Source organism: Cyprinodon variegatus, unplaced genomic scaffold, assembly GCF_000732505.1.
Source record: "Cyprinodon variegatus isolate N-32 unplaced genomic scaffold, C_variegatus-1.0 Scaffold1029, whole genome shotgun sequence".
Classification (NCBI taxonomy): Eukaryota; Metazoa; Chordata; class Actinopteri; order Cyprinodontiformes; family Cyprinodontidae; genus Cyprinodon; species Cyprinodon variegatus.
The window spans coordinates 27,322-42,475 of NW_015151482.1; the positions used below are offsets into that span (position 1 = coordinate 27,322).

Below are 15,154 nucleotides of genomic sequence, written 5' to 3' on the forward strand. Positions count from 1 at the left end.
ACCCCTAGTGTTTAATATATATATATATATAGATATATATATATATATATATATATATATATATATATATATATCCAGTAATGTCCAAAGCTCTGATTCCCTCGAGCCCTGATGTCAACATTCCGTTGATTTAAACTAAAATATCCCTGAGTAAAACTCAATATTCCTCCTGATGTATTACATTTTTGATGTCACTCTACAAACTGGTGTTCTTACTGAATAATAAAAATACAGCTAAAATTATTAACTTTATGCTCATACAGTTTATTGCACCAATAAGTCACTGTTTTAGTTAGTGAACAGTTCAGACCCAGACGGCTCCTGCTGGATTCAGGTTCCTCTGGTTCCCCACACTCATGCTGGGAATCACCTTCCTGCTGGATCTGAACCGCGGGAAACTGACTGGTTCTGGATATTTTCTTTTTCTTTCAGACATTCTGAAGTCCTAAAGATGGAGGATTTGGATTTGATCAAACCTGAACCTTCAGGATCCAGCTGTCCATCCATGAGGAGTGACCTGTCCAAAGATGTACCTCCAGACTACAGTGCAGAACCTGGAACCTCAGACATAAAGTAAGGACCCTGTTTCTAGCATGTAACTGCAGAAATAAACTCTATTCAGTAAGAACTGGTGGATCTTCAGCATCTAAAGCCAATGACCTTAATCCAGTTTTATGCTAAATAAACATAAAATTGTCAGTCAATAAATCAATAGAGTTTGACCAGAGAATCACTAATGCAAGAAAACAGAAAAAACCAAGAATCTGAGGAGCAACCAGATGAATAGTCTCTGTAGCGTTTGAACTAAAGGATATTCTGAAGTAGGAACACTAGACTAGCTAAAACACTTGGTTCAGTTAATCTTAATTTGGCTAGGCTTCCTGACTTCTGCACCTTTTAGATATCTCTCTGTTTCAACATAACTGAGTCAAATAACCAAATCACTAGCAGGACTTCACTACATGTTTGTGTTTCAGAGGTCAGAACCGCGGGCAGAGAACAGAATCTCCATCTATGATGAGTGACCGGTCCATTGGAGAGCAACCAGACTTCAGTGAAGAACTTGGATTATTGGAGTAAGGAACCAGTTTCTAACTGATGAACGTTGCTCTCCAAGAATATAAGCTGTAGACTATGAGCTGCTTGATCTTCAATACCTCACTGGTTTCTCATCTAAAGGGTTAAAGAGGCTTCTGTTTGGTATGATTTAGTGCGGAGAACCCGGTCATTCAAGCCGACACTCTATGATGTTTTAAGGTTTTATTGACAAGGTTGAGGAAGGTAGGCAGGTCCTGGAGAACAGTCGGACTGAGCCCAACAGTTAATGGAGAGGCAGACTTGAACTGCAGGAGCTGACAGAAGTAGAATAGATTCAGTTGGTAGAGAGGGTCAGACACAGCTTGGAGCTGCCCTGAAGCCAGACATGAACAACAGCTGCCCTTAAGCTCAGACATGGCTGGCAGCTGCCCTGAAGGTCAGACGTGGCCAGGAGCTGCCCAGAATAATCATTATTTTTAAATTAAATGTTATTTTAAATATTTAAATAACAAACGGTTTCCTCTTACCACATGGTTCAAATAGTTTTTATTTTATAATCACTCGTAAACCTTATCTTGAACACACAATCTGCTGATTTGAATGTGGTGAAATTAAGCTGTTTTGCATTTCTTATGATTTGCTCATCAAGCATCAAACAAGATTATCCACAACACACCCTCTTATCGTACGACGAAAAGTACAAATACAATTTACTCCCCATTTTTTTCAGTCTTTGCTGGTCTACAAATAGTTTCTGGTTCCTTCCAGCAGGTAGAACGGGAAAAATTGAAGGACTCCTTACTACCTCCTCTGTGTCCTACCTGACGAGCAGCAGGATGTGTCACTTCAGTGGTTTAATATGTTGATTAGAAAAGAAAACTCACAGTGATTGGTCATTGCAGCTCTGTGGGGTCTTTTTCTTCGCAACATATAACAAACCTAATTGGAACCCTGGTTCTTATCCAGATAAATTCTGCTGGTGTTGTCTGCGGTTCAGTTGTAGATGCCCATTGTCCTAAAATCAGTCCTATATTTAGTTTTAATAGACTTGATAGCTGTTCTCTGTACATTTAACTTAGTCTCACTCTTAGCTAATCAAACCCTGTGGCTTGGACGAGCCCCCGTTATATCCGATACTGATGCACAGGATACCACCTTGTCATACAAGAATGCACAGATTGAATGACATGTTGGACACATGTTGGCATGTGACCTGGAACATTTGAGACTTTGTTAAGGTTTTGTTCTGACCCAGCTTCTGGTTCTCTGTTTGTGGTGGACCCTCATGAACTTCAGTAGGACACCCCCACCCAGTCAGTACTTAACTACTTTACTGATGAAGAAATGTCTTTACAGAGGGAAGGAGGGGCATAAACTACAGTGTGGAAAAAGAGCAAGAACCGGACATGAAGTGCAGATTGAGAATGTCTGTGTAGCAGGTAAGACTGAAAGTCTTCGATAAGAGCTTCCTTCTATGGTCGAAATGCATTCCTTTAGTTGAACATTTAGTTGAATTTCTGGGGTCAATTGTTTAAACTTATTATAGGATATATGTTAAGATTTACAACATGGAATCATTCTAACAATTCTCTCGAAAACAATCCTGTGTTATATCAATCGGAAATACTTCTATAAAAATATCTAATTAAGTCTGGGGAGTGAAATGTCATTTAAAGACATTTCTCTCCCTCTGCCTCTGTTTTGCCACAAAACAGAGGCAGAAATATGCTGTTTGACGAATGATCAAGCATCTTGATCTGAGAGCAATATGATCATGTAGGATCAGATAATATGAAGGAATAGACCTACTAATGATAACACCTCTGAATGTCCCAGTGGTTTGGTTCCAGCATCATCACTACATACTTTTTTTTACTTCAGTCATCTTTTCTGCTTTGTTGCAGCAGATGTTATGCTTAAGAAGCTTCTAGAGGAACATAAGATCCATCTGAAGAAGAGATGTGAACATGTGACTGAAGGATGTGATGAAACAGGAAGTAGAACCCTCCTCAACAGGATCTACACTGATCTCTACATCACCGAGGGACAGAGTGAAGAGGTTAATACCCAACATGAGGTGAAGCAGCTGGAGGGAGCTTCCAAGAACCTCCATGGTTCTCCAATCAGGTGCCAGGACATCTTCAAAGCCTTACCTGACCAACATGGAGACATCAGAGTGGTTCTGACCAACGGCGTCGCTGGTGTTGGAAAAACCTTCTCAGTGCAGAAGTTCACTCTGGACTGGGCAGAGGGATTGGAGAACCAAGATGTCAGTGTGGTGGTTCTGCTTTCCTTCAGGGAGCTGAACCTGATCAGAGATCAGCAGCACAGTCTTCTCACGCTGCTCCATGTTTTCCATCCAACCCTCCAGAAGATCCCAGCAGAGAAGCTGGCTGTCTTGAAGCTTCTCTTCATCTTTGATGGTCTGGATGAAAGCAGACTTTCTCTGGACTTCAACAACAGCCTGATTGTTTCTGACGTCAAAAAGAAGTCATCAGTCAAAGTTCTGCTGATGAACCTCATCAAGGGGAACCTGCTTCCCTCCGCTCTGGTCTGGATAACTTCCAGACCTGCAGCAGCCAATCAGATCCCTCCTTCCTGTGTTTCCAGGGTAACAGAAGTACGAGGCTTCACTGATGCCCAGAAGGAGGAGTACTTCAGGAGGAGGTTCAGTAATGAAGAGATGTCCAGCAGGATCATCTCCCACATCAAGACCTCCAGGAGCCTCCACATCATGTGTGGGATCCCAGTGTTCTGCTGGATCACTGCTACGGTTCTGGAGAACCTGTTGACCACAGAGCAGAGAGGAGAGCTGCCCAAGACCATGACTGACATGTACTCACACTTCCTGCTGGTCCAGACCAGGAGGAAGAAGAACAAGTACCATGAAGGACATCAGACGAGTCCACAGGAGCTGATGGAGGCTGACCGGGAAGTTCTCCTGAAGCTGGGGAGGTTGGCATTCGAACATCTGGAGAAAGGAAACATCATGTTCTACCAAGAAGACCTGGAGAAGTGTGGTCTGGATGTCACAGAGGCCTCAGTGTTCTCAGGAGTTTGTACAGAGATCTTCAAAAGAGAGAACGTGATCTTCCAGAAACCAGTCTACAGCTTTGTTCATCTGAGCGTCCAGGAGTTTCTGGCTGCAGTCTACATGCTCCACTGCTTCATAAGCAGGAACACAGAGGTGTTGAAGAACTTTCTAAGACAAAAATACAGAGAATCATCACTGGATGACCTCATGAGGAGAGTCATGGAAAAGTCCCTCTGGAGTCCAAATGGCCACCTGGACCTGTTTGCTCGATTCCTTCATGGTCTCTCTGTGGATTCCAACCAGAGACTGTTAGAAGGCCTGTTGGGTCAGATGGAGAACAACCCAGAAACCATCCAGAGGATCATCAACAATTTAAAAAAGATAACCACTTCTATCTCTCCTGAAAGAAGCATCAACATCTTCCAGTGTCTGATGGAGATGAAGGACCTCTCAGTTTATCGGGAGATTCAACAGTTCATGAAATCAGAGAATAGATCAGAGAAGCTCTCAGAGATCCAGTGCTCCGCTCTGGCCTACATGCTGCAGATGTCAGAGGAGGTTCTGGATGAGTTGGACCTGGAGAAGTACAACACATCAGAGGAAGGACGACGTAGACTGGTTCCAGTGGTGAGGAACTGCAGAAAGGCTCAGTGAGTCCAGATGTCTTGATGTGGTTGTGCTTATTCAGTTCAGTTGTCCTGCTGGTTCTTCGTCATGGTTCTAGTTACTTCTGGATGTTTTTACTCTTTAACTTCTACCTTCATCCTTTTGAGTATTATAACCATTCAAACATCTGAATTTTTAGCTCCTTTAGGGAGTGACAGTGAGAGCCAAATGGGTTATCTGGTATGTCAGTTTTGAAGAATGGTGTATATCCAGATGAGAAATGACATATGCCACTTGGTAACCGGCATATGCCAGTTGAGAAATGGTTCTAACATATGACGGTTCCCAACTGGCTCCTCTCATCAGTCAAGGATCTGCAGCCGGGGTTCTTTCTCCTATCGGAAATCAAGAATAAAGGTTTTTTTTCCCATCCGTTTTGTTCCATGAAAAAGTCAATAATTACAGAAATCACAGGCAATTCAACACATTTCTGATAATGACTGGTCAACAATTGTGTCCAATAACAAGCCAGTATTTTCATCTTTGAAGCAGCGCATTCTCAAGCTCTGGCCTTCAGCTCATGTATTATTCGGCGCAACAAGACTATCTTTACGAACTCTTACTAGTTGTCATGGTTGCGGCTTGTGGGGCTGTTACCTTCAGGAGGGCGGGGGGTGGAAAGGCAGAACAGCTTGTCCACAGGGGGCAGGATAAGGACATTTATGGTAATACTTGTCTGTCTAATCTGAGAGGAATTTTTCTGCACAAATGGCAAAAACATTCGCTGATGGGCTTATTGTTTATTCATAATTATACAGTTTCTCTTAGAGATCCAAGATCTCATTTACAAGAGAGATATGTATTCATAAATTCAAACATAATAACATATGAATACAAGGTCTCGGTCGGTGTGGACTGGACCACAACAGTAGGTTCCTGCTTCTTTCTGATTGGCTGTTAGAGGCAGAAATAAGCCAAAGGTTGGAGAGAAAATGCTGATTGGTTGATTTTTGATCATCATCATAAGACATGCTGTGACTGTTAGGATTTTAGCTCCATGGACTGGATCCATCCCTTCCTCTTCCAATGGAAATGATGTTGATGAAGATCTTCTGTGGATCCAGATTGTTCCAGCAGCAGACAGCAGTCAGATCTCAGCATGAAGAAACAGGGAGGTTTGCCTACAGGTAGCCAAGATGTTAATGTAAACACAGAGCGCACCACCTCGAGTCTAGCCAATTAGTTCTTTGTTTCTATCGGCGCTGTATAGCGTGAGACCCTCAAGGCTACTAGCGTTGTCTGGTATCGAAGAATGAAGCCATAATTCAGACAGGGTGATGATGTATGAGTCGGAGATGATCTATTTTTTTATCCAGTGTGCGAACTTTGGAGAGCATGATTGATGTGATTGGTGTTCTGTGTGGTTTCCTTCTTAGCTTTGCCATTAGCCACTCTTGCGACATCTCACATACCTCTTCCTTGGGCGTGGCCTGGTCATTGAGCCTGCTGCTGTTTTGTTTTCATCTATCCTTAGCAGTCCAGAGTATTATTAGAGGTCAAGAGTTGATGTAGATCCAGGAGGCGTTGGCGGTCGTAGATGCAGGATCGATGCCTGGTTTGTAGCTTACTGAATTACATTTTTTGGAATTGTCGAGAGCTGTATTTGGTCGCTGCCACTAGGCACCGCCATGATCTTTTTTGTTTATTCTAACCAAAGCAGAGATACAGCAGGTCTGCAGCTGAACCAGGATTCAGACAGAGGACATTGATGAGAAGAGAAGATGTTCATCAGATGACTTTATTTCTCCTCTAATCACAGACTTGGTGGCTGCAGACTCTCTGAGGCTGAATGTGAAGCAGTTGTCTCAGCTCTGAAGTTCAACCTATGTCTCACTCGCCTGGAAATAGAGGAGGTTTATGGATATGAATCCTTTGGAGACTCTGGTATGAAGCATCTGTGTAAGATCCTGGAGAGTTCAACCTGCAGACTGAAGAAACTGAGGTTAATTTTCTATTTATTCAGTAAAAATCATTCTCTGATACTTTTTAAACTGATTGAAATTAACAATTTGCTTCCAACACATGTTCTTTAAAACAGCTATCCAAATGTTAGCAGGTTTTTTACCGTGTAGATGGATTTCGTTCTGATTTCTAGCTTCATGTCATAGCAAGTCATTTTACGGAAATAATTCAATCAAATCGAACACCTAGATTGATAAAAAAGTTTTCTATTAAAAGAAAGCAGATGATTGGATCCGGTCATTTAATTCTCCTTCTTGATGAGCAGCTAGAGACAGGAGATATAACTCTTCAGCAATCCCTCAGGGCCCTGACACACCTTGCTGATTTCTCCAGCGTCTGTCTGACATCCCAGAATCTCCTAAAATGCTGGCATACGCTGAACTTTCTATGGATCTATTTCTATGCTGGGTAAATACATAGAGTTTTCATAATGAGTCCAGAACTTCTGTCCAGCAACAGCCTAACTTCTGCATAATGCACGGCAGCGTAATGCTCATGAAATGATGCACAAGCCAGTGTCCTGAGGGGGCAGCGATGCTCCCCTCAGCAAAAGATTTCTTTGATCGTGATATTAACCTAGCTGCTGTTTATGACCCGCCAAAAAAAAAAAAAAAGAAAAGAAGATTCTGGCAGCAGATTCAGCATCATGTCTGCAAGGAAGTTTGGTGGTGGTGGGCGTGAACACAGGGAGGATCCATCACACTTACCTTCTGGCTCACCCTATGATGGGGTGAAAGAAGCCCAGCAAAACCAGAACCAGGCTCTGTGTGGTGGAGACGTTCTTGTGCTTTCTGCTAGAGGCATGTTTTAGAGTCTCTACACTCTGGTTAACAATTAATCAATTACTAGATTAGTTCATGATTATTTCAATTATCGATTAGTTATATACATATATGTATATATACTTTTATACATGTATATAATACATATGTATATGTATTATATACATATATGTATGCTTCTTAGATCCTGTGCAGATGAACTGTGTGTCATGGTCCTGGTCTGATTGTTCCTGTTATCCATTTGTTGTCCTATGCTGCCCTCTTGTGTCCTCCCTTCCTGTTTCTCTGTCCTGCCAAGCACCTGCTGCCAATTTCCTCGTCAGCTCTCTCTCTGTCTCTGTCCCCTTTAAAAGCCCTCCCTGTTCAGTTCCTGTTTGCTGGATCCTCGTCAAACATCCCGTCTTGCTTCCTGTCTGTTATCTGTCTGCCCTGTCTCGTCTCTCCCTGGCTTCTAGTTTGATTTACCCCTGATGTCTCCTTGGTTCAGGTTCGTTTGCTGTTTTTCTGTTGGACTCTGATTCCTGCCCCTGGTTCAGTGAACCAGAATTAACAGGCTTTATTCACCTCTGCCTATTGGTCTCTGCGTTTGGGTCCTCCACACAAACACTGATCATGACACTGTGTGGCATCTTGTGCTGCACGTTCTAGTGAAGCCTGAGGCTGGTTGAATCACATCTTTTGAAGACCTCTTGTGTGATACTGGTGCAAAGACAAAACATCCAAAGGACCTCAGCAGCTACAGGCCGGTAGGGATTGGATTGGAGAAGATGATGTCATCATCTTTCTCCTGCACCAAGCTCTGACTCACATAGAGAAACCTGGAGGCTCTGTGAGGATCATGTTCTTTAATTTCTCTAGTGCTTTCAACACCACCCAGCCAGGACTCCTAAGGGCCAAGCTGGAGCTGTCAGGTCTGGACCAGCACATGTCCCAGTGGATTGTGGACTACCTCACTGGCCATCCACAGTGTGTGAGGACCTCCAGACGTTCTCTGACCATTCTGCCATAGTTAGCTGCATCATAGCCATCTTCTATGGAGCTGTCTGCTGAAGCAGTGGCTTATCAGTAGCAGAGAGAAAGCCGCTCGATAATCTGATCAGGAAGGCGAGCTCTCTGATTGGATGTCCTCTGGACTCAGCAGGAGGTGGGAAACAGACGGATCCTAACTAAACTAACATCTCTGTTGGATAATCTCTCCTACCCCATCCATGAAGCTGGTGCAGAACTGGAGAGTTTCTACCTTAAATAATATGCTGCTGTCATTTTCCTAATCTCTGATGTTGCTGCTATTTTCAAATATCCATTACTGTAAAAATGTCCCTAAATGTTGTGGTGTATTTCATATATAGATTTAACTCTTCACCATGATGTTGTTCTTATACATTTTTTGTCCACATTTGTGCGGCCATTTATCTGTAATCTTTGTTCTGCAGTAAACACCAGAATTCCCCCATTGTGGCTTGTTTTAATAATTTAAATAGATAAAATATTAGACATCAGTTCATCTTGAGACTGTTTGATTTTCTACACTCTGTTTGTTACTAGTCAAGCTTTAATATGCATCCTTTTGAATTTAGCTATAATCTTGCATACTTTATCCAGATTGCAGGGATGCCTTTTATCAGAGTCCAGCTGTGCTTCTCTGGGCTCAGCGCTGAAGTCCAACCCCTCCCAGCTGACAGAGCTGGACCTGAGCGGGAACAAAGTGTACGCTGGTTTAGTGAAGCAGCTCTGTGGTTTTCTTCAGTCTCCCCACTGCAAACTACAGATATTGATGTAAGATGAAGCATATTTTTTTATTCTAATAAGTTAGTGACATAGTAGGGCTGTTTTAATCATCTTAGAAATATCTCTAAAGTGAGAGCAATGTTGTCAAAATCAAATCTTTAAATCAACATCCGCCATCATCATCACAATAATTATTAGGTCTAAGTGCTGCAAAAGGCCTATATTATCTAAACTGTTTATGATTCTTCTCTGCCTAAAGATACATTTTTTCGGGGCTTAAATGTTCTCACAATACTATGTCCAAGAAATGTCATGATTTTAACTGAGCTTATGAGTTAAAGACCTAAAGATTTACTCAGAATAGGCATAAAGCATTGGGGATCAAAACATATCAAAGGAGTTTTATGCATAAAATCGTGCAGACATGACAAAGCATAACATTCAGACTCATTGTGGTTTTATTACTTCCACATGCAGGAACTGGGCTGTACTATAGTTGCAATGTGTCATCTCTAACCAGCAATAAAAAGGAATCGATGTCACAATTTGGTGGGCCTGGTCTAATGTCTCTTTGGCAGCCGGTAGAAGCACGTGTAATATACAGAGACCTACGTAAAAGTCTCTTGAAGCAATGGTTCGTATACCTGGGAACTCTGACATTTTTTAATTAAAGCTGCCTTTTTTCAGTTTTATTCAAGCCATATCTAAGCAAACTCCTCTAAGAGCTTGTAAGTTAAGCCAGGCATGCACTGTACTAGTTTCCAACCTTTTTGGGTCAATTTGCTAATCGTGTGAGAATTTTTCGGATCGGGCCAAGTTTCAGCCTCATGGTGCATCCTGCATCGTGTATTATACAGGGGGTAACGAGGGGCCATCAGCCTCTAACGACCATCTCCCGACAGGGATCGTAAGGGCAGGAGAAAATCAAACATGATTTTCTGAGGTGTTGGTGGGCAAATCCTGCTGCGTAGGCAAAGCTACGAGCCGATTTACCTGAACCTCAAGCACTGCACATGTGCAAACGGGAGTTCTTCTTCTTCTTCCAGATTGAAGAGTCTGACTGGCGCCATCTCTCGGCGCTGAGTCAGACATGTGGTTTTTGGATGTATAGTGTAAGCAGATAGATCGCATCGGAGCGTCAACAGTGGGAGAACATACATTGTGTGCTAAGATGTTTTAAACCCTGCGGTTTCATCATACAATTTGAGCTGTTGCTGATAACAACAATTGAAATAATCCTACAGTGTATGCCCGGCCTTAGAAAATTCAAAATCACTCAAAATACATTAAAATACATTACTTTGGTGCTGCCACCATCAGGCCGGGAAGTCAAATGCTTTGCTGCTTGAGGTCCTTCTTTTTGACACTCAGTCATAGAGTTTGCTCTGAACAATAACTGATGACAGTGTGGGTGTGGCAAGGCGGCAGGTTTACATGTTATCATTTGAACACGTTTGGCTCTGAGTTACAAAGGAATGGCCAGATTTGCTTTAGACTAGATATGAGTGATAGTTGAGAATATTTGAACTTATCTAGTGAATGACATTCTATTTTGACTCAGCTGTGCCTCTATAAAATGATATAAACAGCCATATCTCTCTGACGCATCGTCACAACGGTTTAAAATAGTTTCTTACGTTAAATTCAAACAATTTTTTCTACAGGTTGATTATTTATTTACTGATATTGCAGTTTTAATGTGCAACCTGTGTAATTATTTTTTCTCTGTTCAGATTGCAGGCCTGTCGTTTGTCAGAGAAAGACTGTGTGTCTCTGATCTCAGCTTTGAAGTCCAAACCCTGCTATCTGAGAGAACTAGACATAAATAAGAACGATTTGAAAGATGCTGGAGTGAAGGAGCTCTGTGGCGTTCTCCAGTCGCCTCAATGCAAGCTACAGACATTAAGGTAAGATGTAGCATATTTGTATAAATAATATTACTCTGCTAATGTCAGAGTGAAGGTCAATCAGTGAGCTAGTACTGGTCGACAGACCGGTTGATCAGAAGAAACACAATATTTCCATTGAAATACAGTAAAAAAGTTTTTCCAAACAACCATTAAGAAATATAGAAAATATAATTTACTTTGATATATATGTATTTAATCTTAGACATATTTTATTTTGTAATATTTTACACACAATTGTAAACAAAAAGAAATGTTGTTAAGAACAGCTCTCTGACTATTTCGATTTTTTAAAGTGCAGACTTGATACAAGTAAGCAACGGTGATAAAAACATTGGGATGGAAAAAAAAGTGATGTAAACATATGACTGTATAGTAACAGTTTCAAAATTCAGGTTTTTTTTTCATAACCCATTTTACACAACAGCTCTTGAGTGTGATGCAGCGTAACATTCATCAGTGTGATGGCGGTGGGGAAGAAGCTGCTGCAGAACCTGCTGGTCCTGCATTGAATGCTGTGAAGCCTCTTCCCAGAGGGCAGCAGGGAGAACAGTCCATGGTGGGGGGGTGAGGGGTCATTGATGATGTCACGTGCTCGGGACACGCAGTGCTTGTATATGTGTGTATATATATATATATATATATATATATATATACGCATACGTATACTTTGCAAAAACATGGCTATAATCATTAACATCAATAAAGGGATTTTACATAACATAAAACCACAGTAACATTAACCAGAACCATCTATAGCTGCTTATGCACTTTATCATTTATGCACAGCACTTCAGGAAAGTTTCTCCACATGATGAAGCATGAAACTTGATTGGCAGCTAAATTAGTAAGAAACGACTAATCTGACACAACAACAAAAAAACTGTATGAGCTGGACTGGAAACACCATCTCACTGGTCCAAAGGGCCCAGAAGCGCTTGGACTTCCTACGGAGGATGGGGAGAGCCCACCTGCCCCCACCCATCCTCACCACCTTCTACAGAAGCACCATAGAGAGCAATCTGACCAGCTGTCTCACTGTGTGGTGTGGTTAAATGCAAAGAGGGAATTTAATTGCGCTGTACTTGTGAGAGTGACAATAAAAACACTGAGAAAAAGAAAATTTCATTCTTAAAATTAGAATTTCCCTCAAAACTTTCAATTTTGCAAAGTTGAGAATTATAGAATGGTCGTTTATAATGCATATTTTGGATTATTGGGCTTCCTGAAAGCTGTGATTCTGGTAAAATGTTGGAATCAAATTTGCTGTAAGGACCCAGGTGCCACTACCCTTAGTTTTCAAGCAACAATGCACAAATATATTAATGTATGTATTCATAAATATACCTTTTCACATACACATTAATAGAGACATCTGTAGTTATAGAATTACTGCCCGTAGACTACAGTAGCCATTTGCACTAATGAAGAGAAGCCATTGATGTTCCCTTCCATTTCTTATCTTATCCATTATCCAGCTTGTTTTGCTGCGGTTTGTCAGAGATCAGCTGTTCTTATCTGGTCTCAGCTCTGAAGTCCAACCCGTCCCATATGATGGTACTGAAACTTGGAGGGAACAACCTGAAGGAGTCAGACGTTCAGCAGCTGATGGATCTTGTGAAGAGTCCAGACTACAAACTGCAGAATCTGTAAGTAGATGGTTGGAGTGAGTCCAACTGCTCTGAACAGGACTGATGTTCATGCTGCTCTTCATCCTGGATGTGCTGCAGATGATGGAGATATGCTGGAAACACTCACTGATCTGCTCTGCTGCTGTTTCTGATCTCTGCAGGTTGTGGAGCGGATGATCTTTCTAGAAGCTGATGTTTCCTGATGATCCACAGAGGCAGAAGCTGCAGCGGTTTGTGTTTAAAGAGACTCTGACTGGATCCTGATGATGAACTCTGAGATTAGAAACGTTCCTCCTCTTTATTTGACCCTGTCTGTGATTTATTGTCTGACATTGTTTGTATCTTTGGAAGAATAAAGGTGAAATTCAAAGTGAGCTCCATTTAGTGACTCCACGGAGGTTTTAGGTGAATTTGATGCAGTTGTGAAGTTGATCATTTATCCTCTCTGATACATTTCCTGAAACCCAGAAATCTGAAATATAATTCTAAAGTTTTCAGGCTGCATGTTTGCTTCATTGTAATGCAGTTTTTGGATTATTTTAATTTTAGTTTAGATGTTTGCTGCAGGTGTTTAGGCAGCTCTGTTCTTTTGATCTTCTTCAGGATTTTACTTCCAATATTTCCATCACCTTCTTTCTGATGTTCAAATATCTGATCTGTAATGTACTGAGTAAAGATCATGTTTCATCTGCTACAGCGTCTCCATTAGTTAGGATTGGAAACACTTTATAGAGCAGCTCAGATCTTTTTTAGAGGATTTCCTCTGTTTGTCCTGATCTTCTGGTTCTGTTAGGTGTGTTTACATTACCTTCCTCTGAGTGGTGCTACATGCCATTGAGTTTACCAGAAGACTGAGGAGCAGCTATACTGGGCTCTGTTTCAATAAGCAGGTTTACTGAAAACTCTAACTTTTGATTAACCTGAAATCAGGGAAACTCTTCAGTTTCCATTTAACAAAGAGAGCTTCCTCATCCTCTGTCTCTGTTGCCATGGTAACATCCTCCCAGAGCTATGCTGGTGAGCAGAAGGTTTTCTTCAGGTAGAGTGTCCTATGTCCTTACAGCCAATCAAGCTGTTTAATTTCCTGACTGATTCAGATTTTTGTCTTATTTTTTATTTTTTTGTATTATTTTTGTCTTTTGTTTTATTTGCATAAAAAAGTCATACCGAAGTCATCTTTAAATTTCAAATGTCAAATCATTCTGGCTTAAACATGTATATAAATGTACTCTTTATCAGACCATATTGTCCCAAAAGTTAGAAAATCTGTATAAAAAAANCCTCTTCCCTCCATTAAAGACATTTCATCCCAGCGCTGCGTGTCCCGTGACATCATCAATGACCCCTCACCCCCCCACCATGGACTGTTCTCCCTGCTGCCCTCTGGGAAGAGGCTTCACAGCATTCAATGCAGGACCAGCAGGTTCTGCAGCAGCTTCTTCCCCACCGCCATCAGACAGATGAACTGTTCAGAAAACTCTAATAAAAACTCTGCATCAAACTCGAAAACGTTTTTGCAATAGATGGATGATGTATTCATAATCCCTTTAAATATAACACACCACTCAAGATTCTGCTGCATTTTGCACTATATTATTTATTTTGAACTGAACCTCTCCATATTAATGCCTTTTGCACCATGACTCTAAACTGGTTTCATTTTCTCCCACACTGTTTACATTCTGATCACGGTTGCAATTAAATGGAAATGTTCATTTCACTGTTTTAAGCTGCTCATTCACTGTTCAAGGCTGTATTTAGATTTGTATACACTCTGTGTATACAATATGACAATAATGTTTGTCTAAGTTCATATATGATTCATATACCCACTATAAAAGGCCTAGATTGACTTGTTGATAGGAACCAATGCTCCCAAGAAAGCCTTGGGACATGATCAATAGTTATGAAGATGGTCCTTATGCTATAAAAACAGTTTTGGGCTGGGTGATCAATGTGTCTGCTGAAAAACCAGTATAACCATGATTTGAATAAAAGGACTGATGAGGTGTATCCTCAGTTTTATGCCAGCAGACATTGAATGATGATGGACTTCATACTATTATGTGTGAAGTAGAAGCCATTGTGAATGATTGTCCATTTTCAGAGCTTTCTGATGATCTAAATGACTTGGGCCGTTTCTCATTCTCTAGAACGCGAGTATGGACTTGTGTTCTCGCCAAGTCTGTTGTTGGCCTGAGAAAAACCCAGGAAAGTCTGGACTTTGTGAGAACAGGAGCACAGAGCATAAATATGGGTCAATTGCAACAGATGCGTACTCGTGACGTCACCACATGCTCAGCTTGTCTGGAGTTGCATTTCACCTCCTGTTATTAATAGTCTCTAGATTATAATAAATTATGACTTTTTGATTTAGTGGGGGAATAATAAAAACAATCAGATGAA

General features: G+C 41.3%; 1 protein-coding gene across 1 annotated transcript; it reads left to right on the plus strand.

The window, feature by feature from the left end:
* The first annotated feature begins 436 nt into the window (after positions 1–436).
* Positions 437–13,064, plus strand: LOC107100931 (protein NLRC3-like). Its single transcript, XM_015399616.1, has 9 exons — positions 437–573; positions 978–1,076; positions 2,395–2,477; positions 2,946–4,722; positions 6,498–6,680; positions 9,085–9,258; positions 10,944–11,117; positions 12,596–12,766; positions 12,910–13,064. Exons 1-9 carry the CDS (start codon positions 452–454, stop codon positions 12,923–12,925), a joined length of 2,799 nt encoding a protein of 932 aa, XP_015255102.1. The 5' UTR covers positions 437–451; the 3' UTR covers positions 12,926–13,064.
* The last annotated feature ends 2,090 nt before the right edge of the window (positions 13,065–15,154 follow it).

Bases quoted from the DNA above. Each gene is read 5' to 3' on its own strand.
- LOC107100931 (XM_015399616.1), top strand. From the start codon at position 452: ATGGAGGATTTGGATTTGATCAAACCTGAACCTTCAGGATCCAGCTGT. The intron at 574-977 runs GTAAGGACCCTG...TTTGTGTTTCAG, and splicing joins CCTGGAACCTCAGACATAAA to AGGTCAGAACCGCGGGCAGA. The intron at 9,259-10,943 runs GTAAGATGAAGC...TTCTCTGTTCAG, and splicing joins TGCAAACTACAGATATTGAT to ATTGCAGGCCTGTCGTTTGT.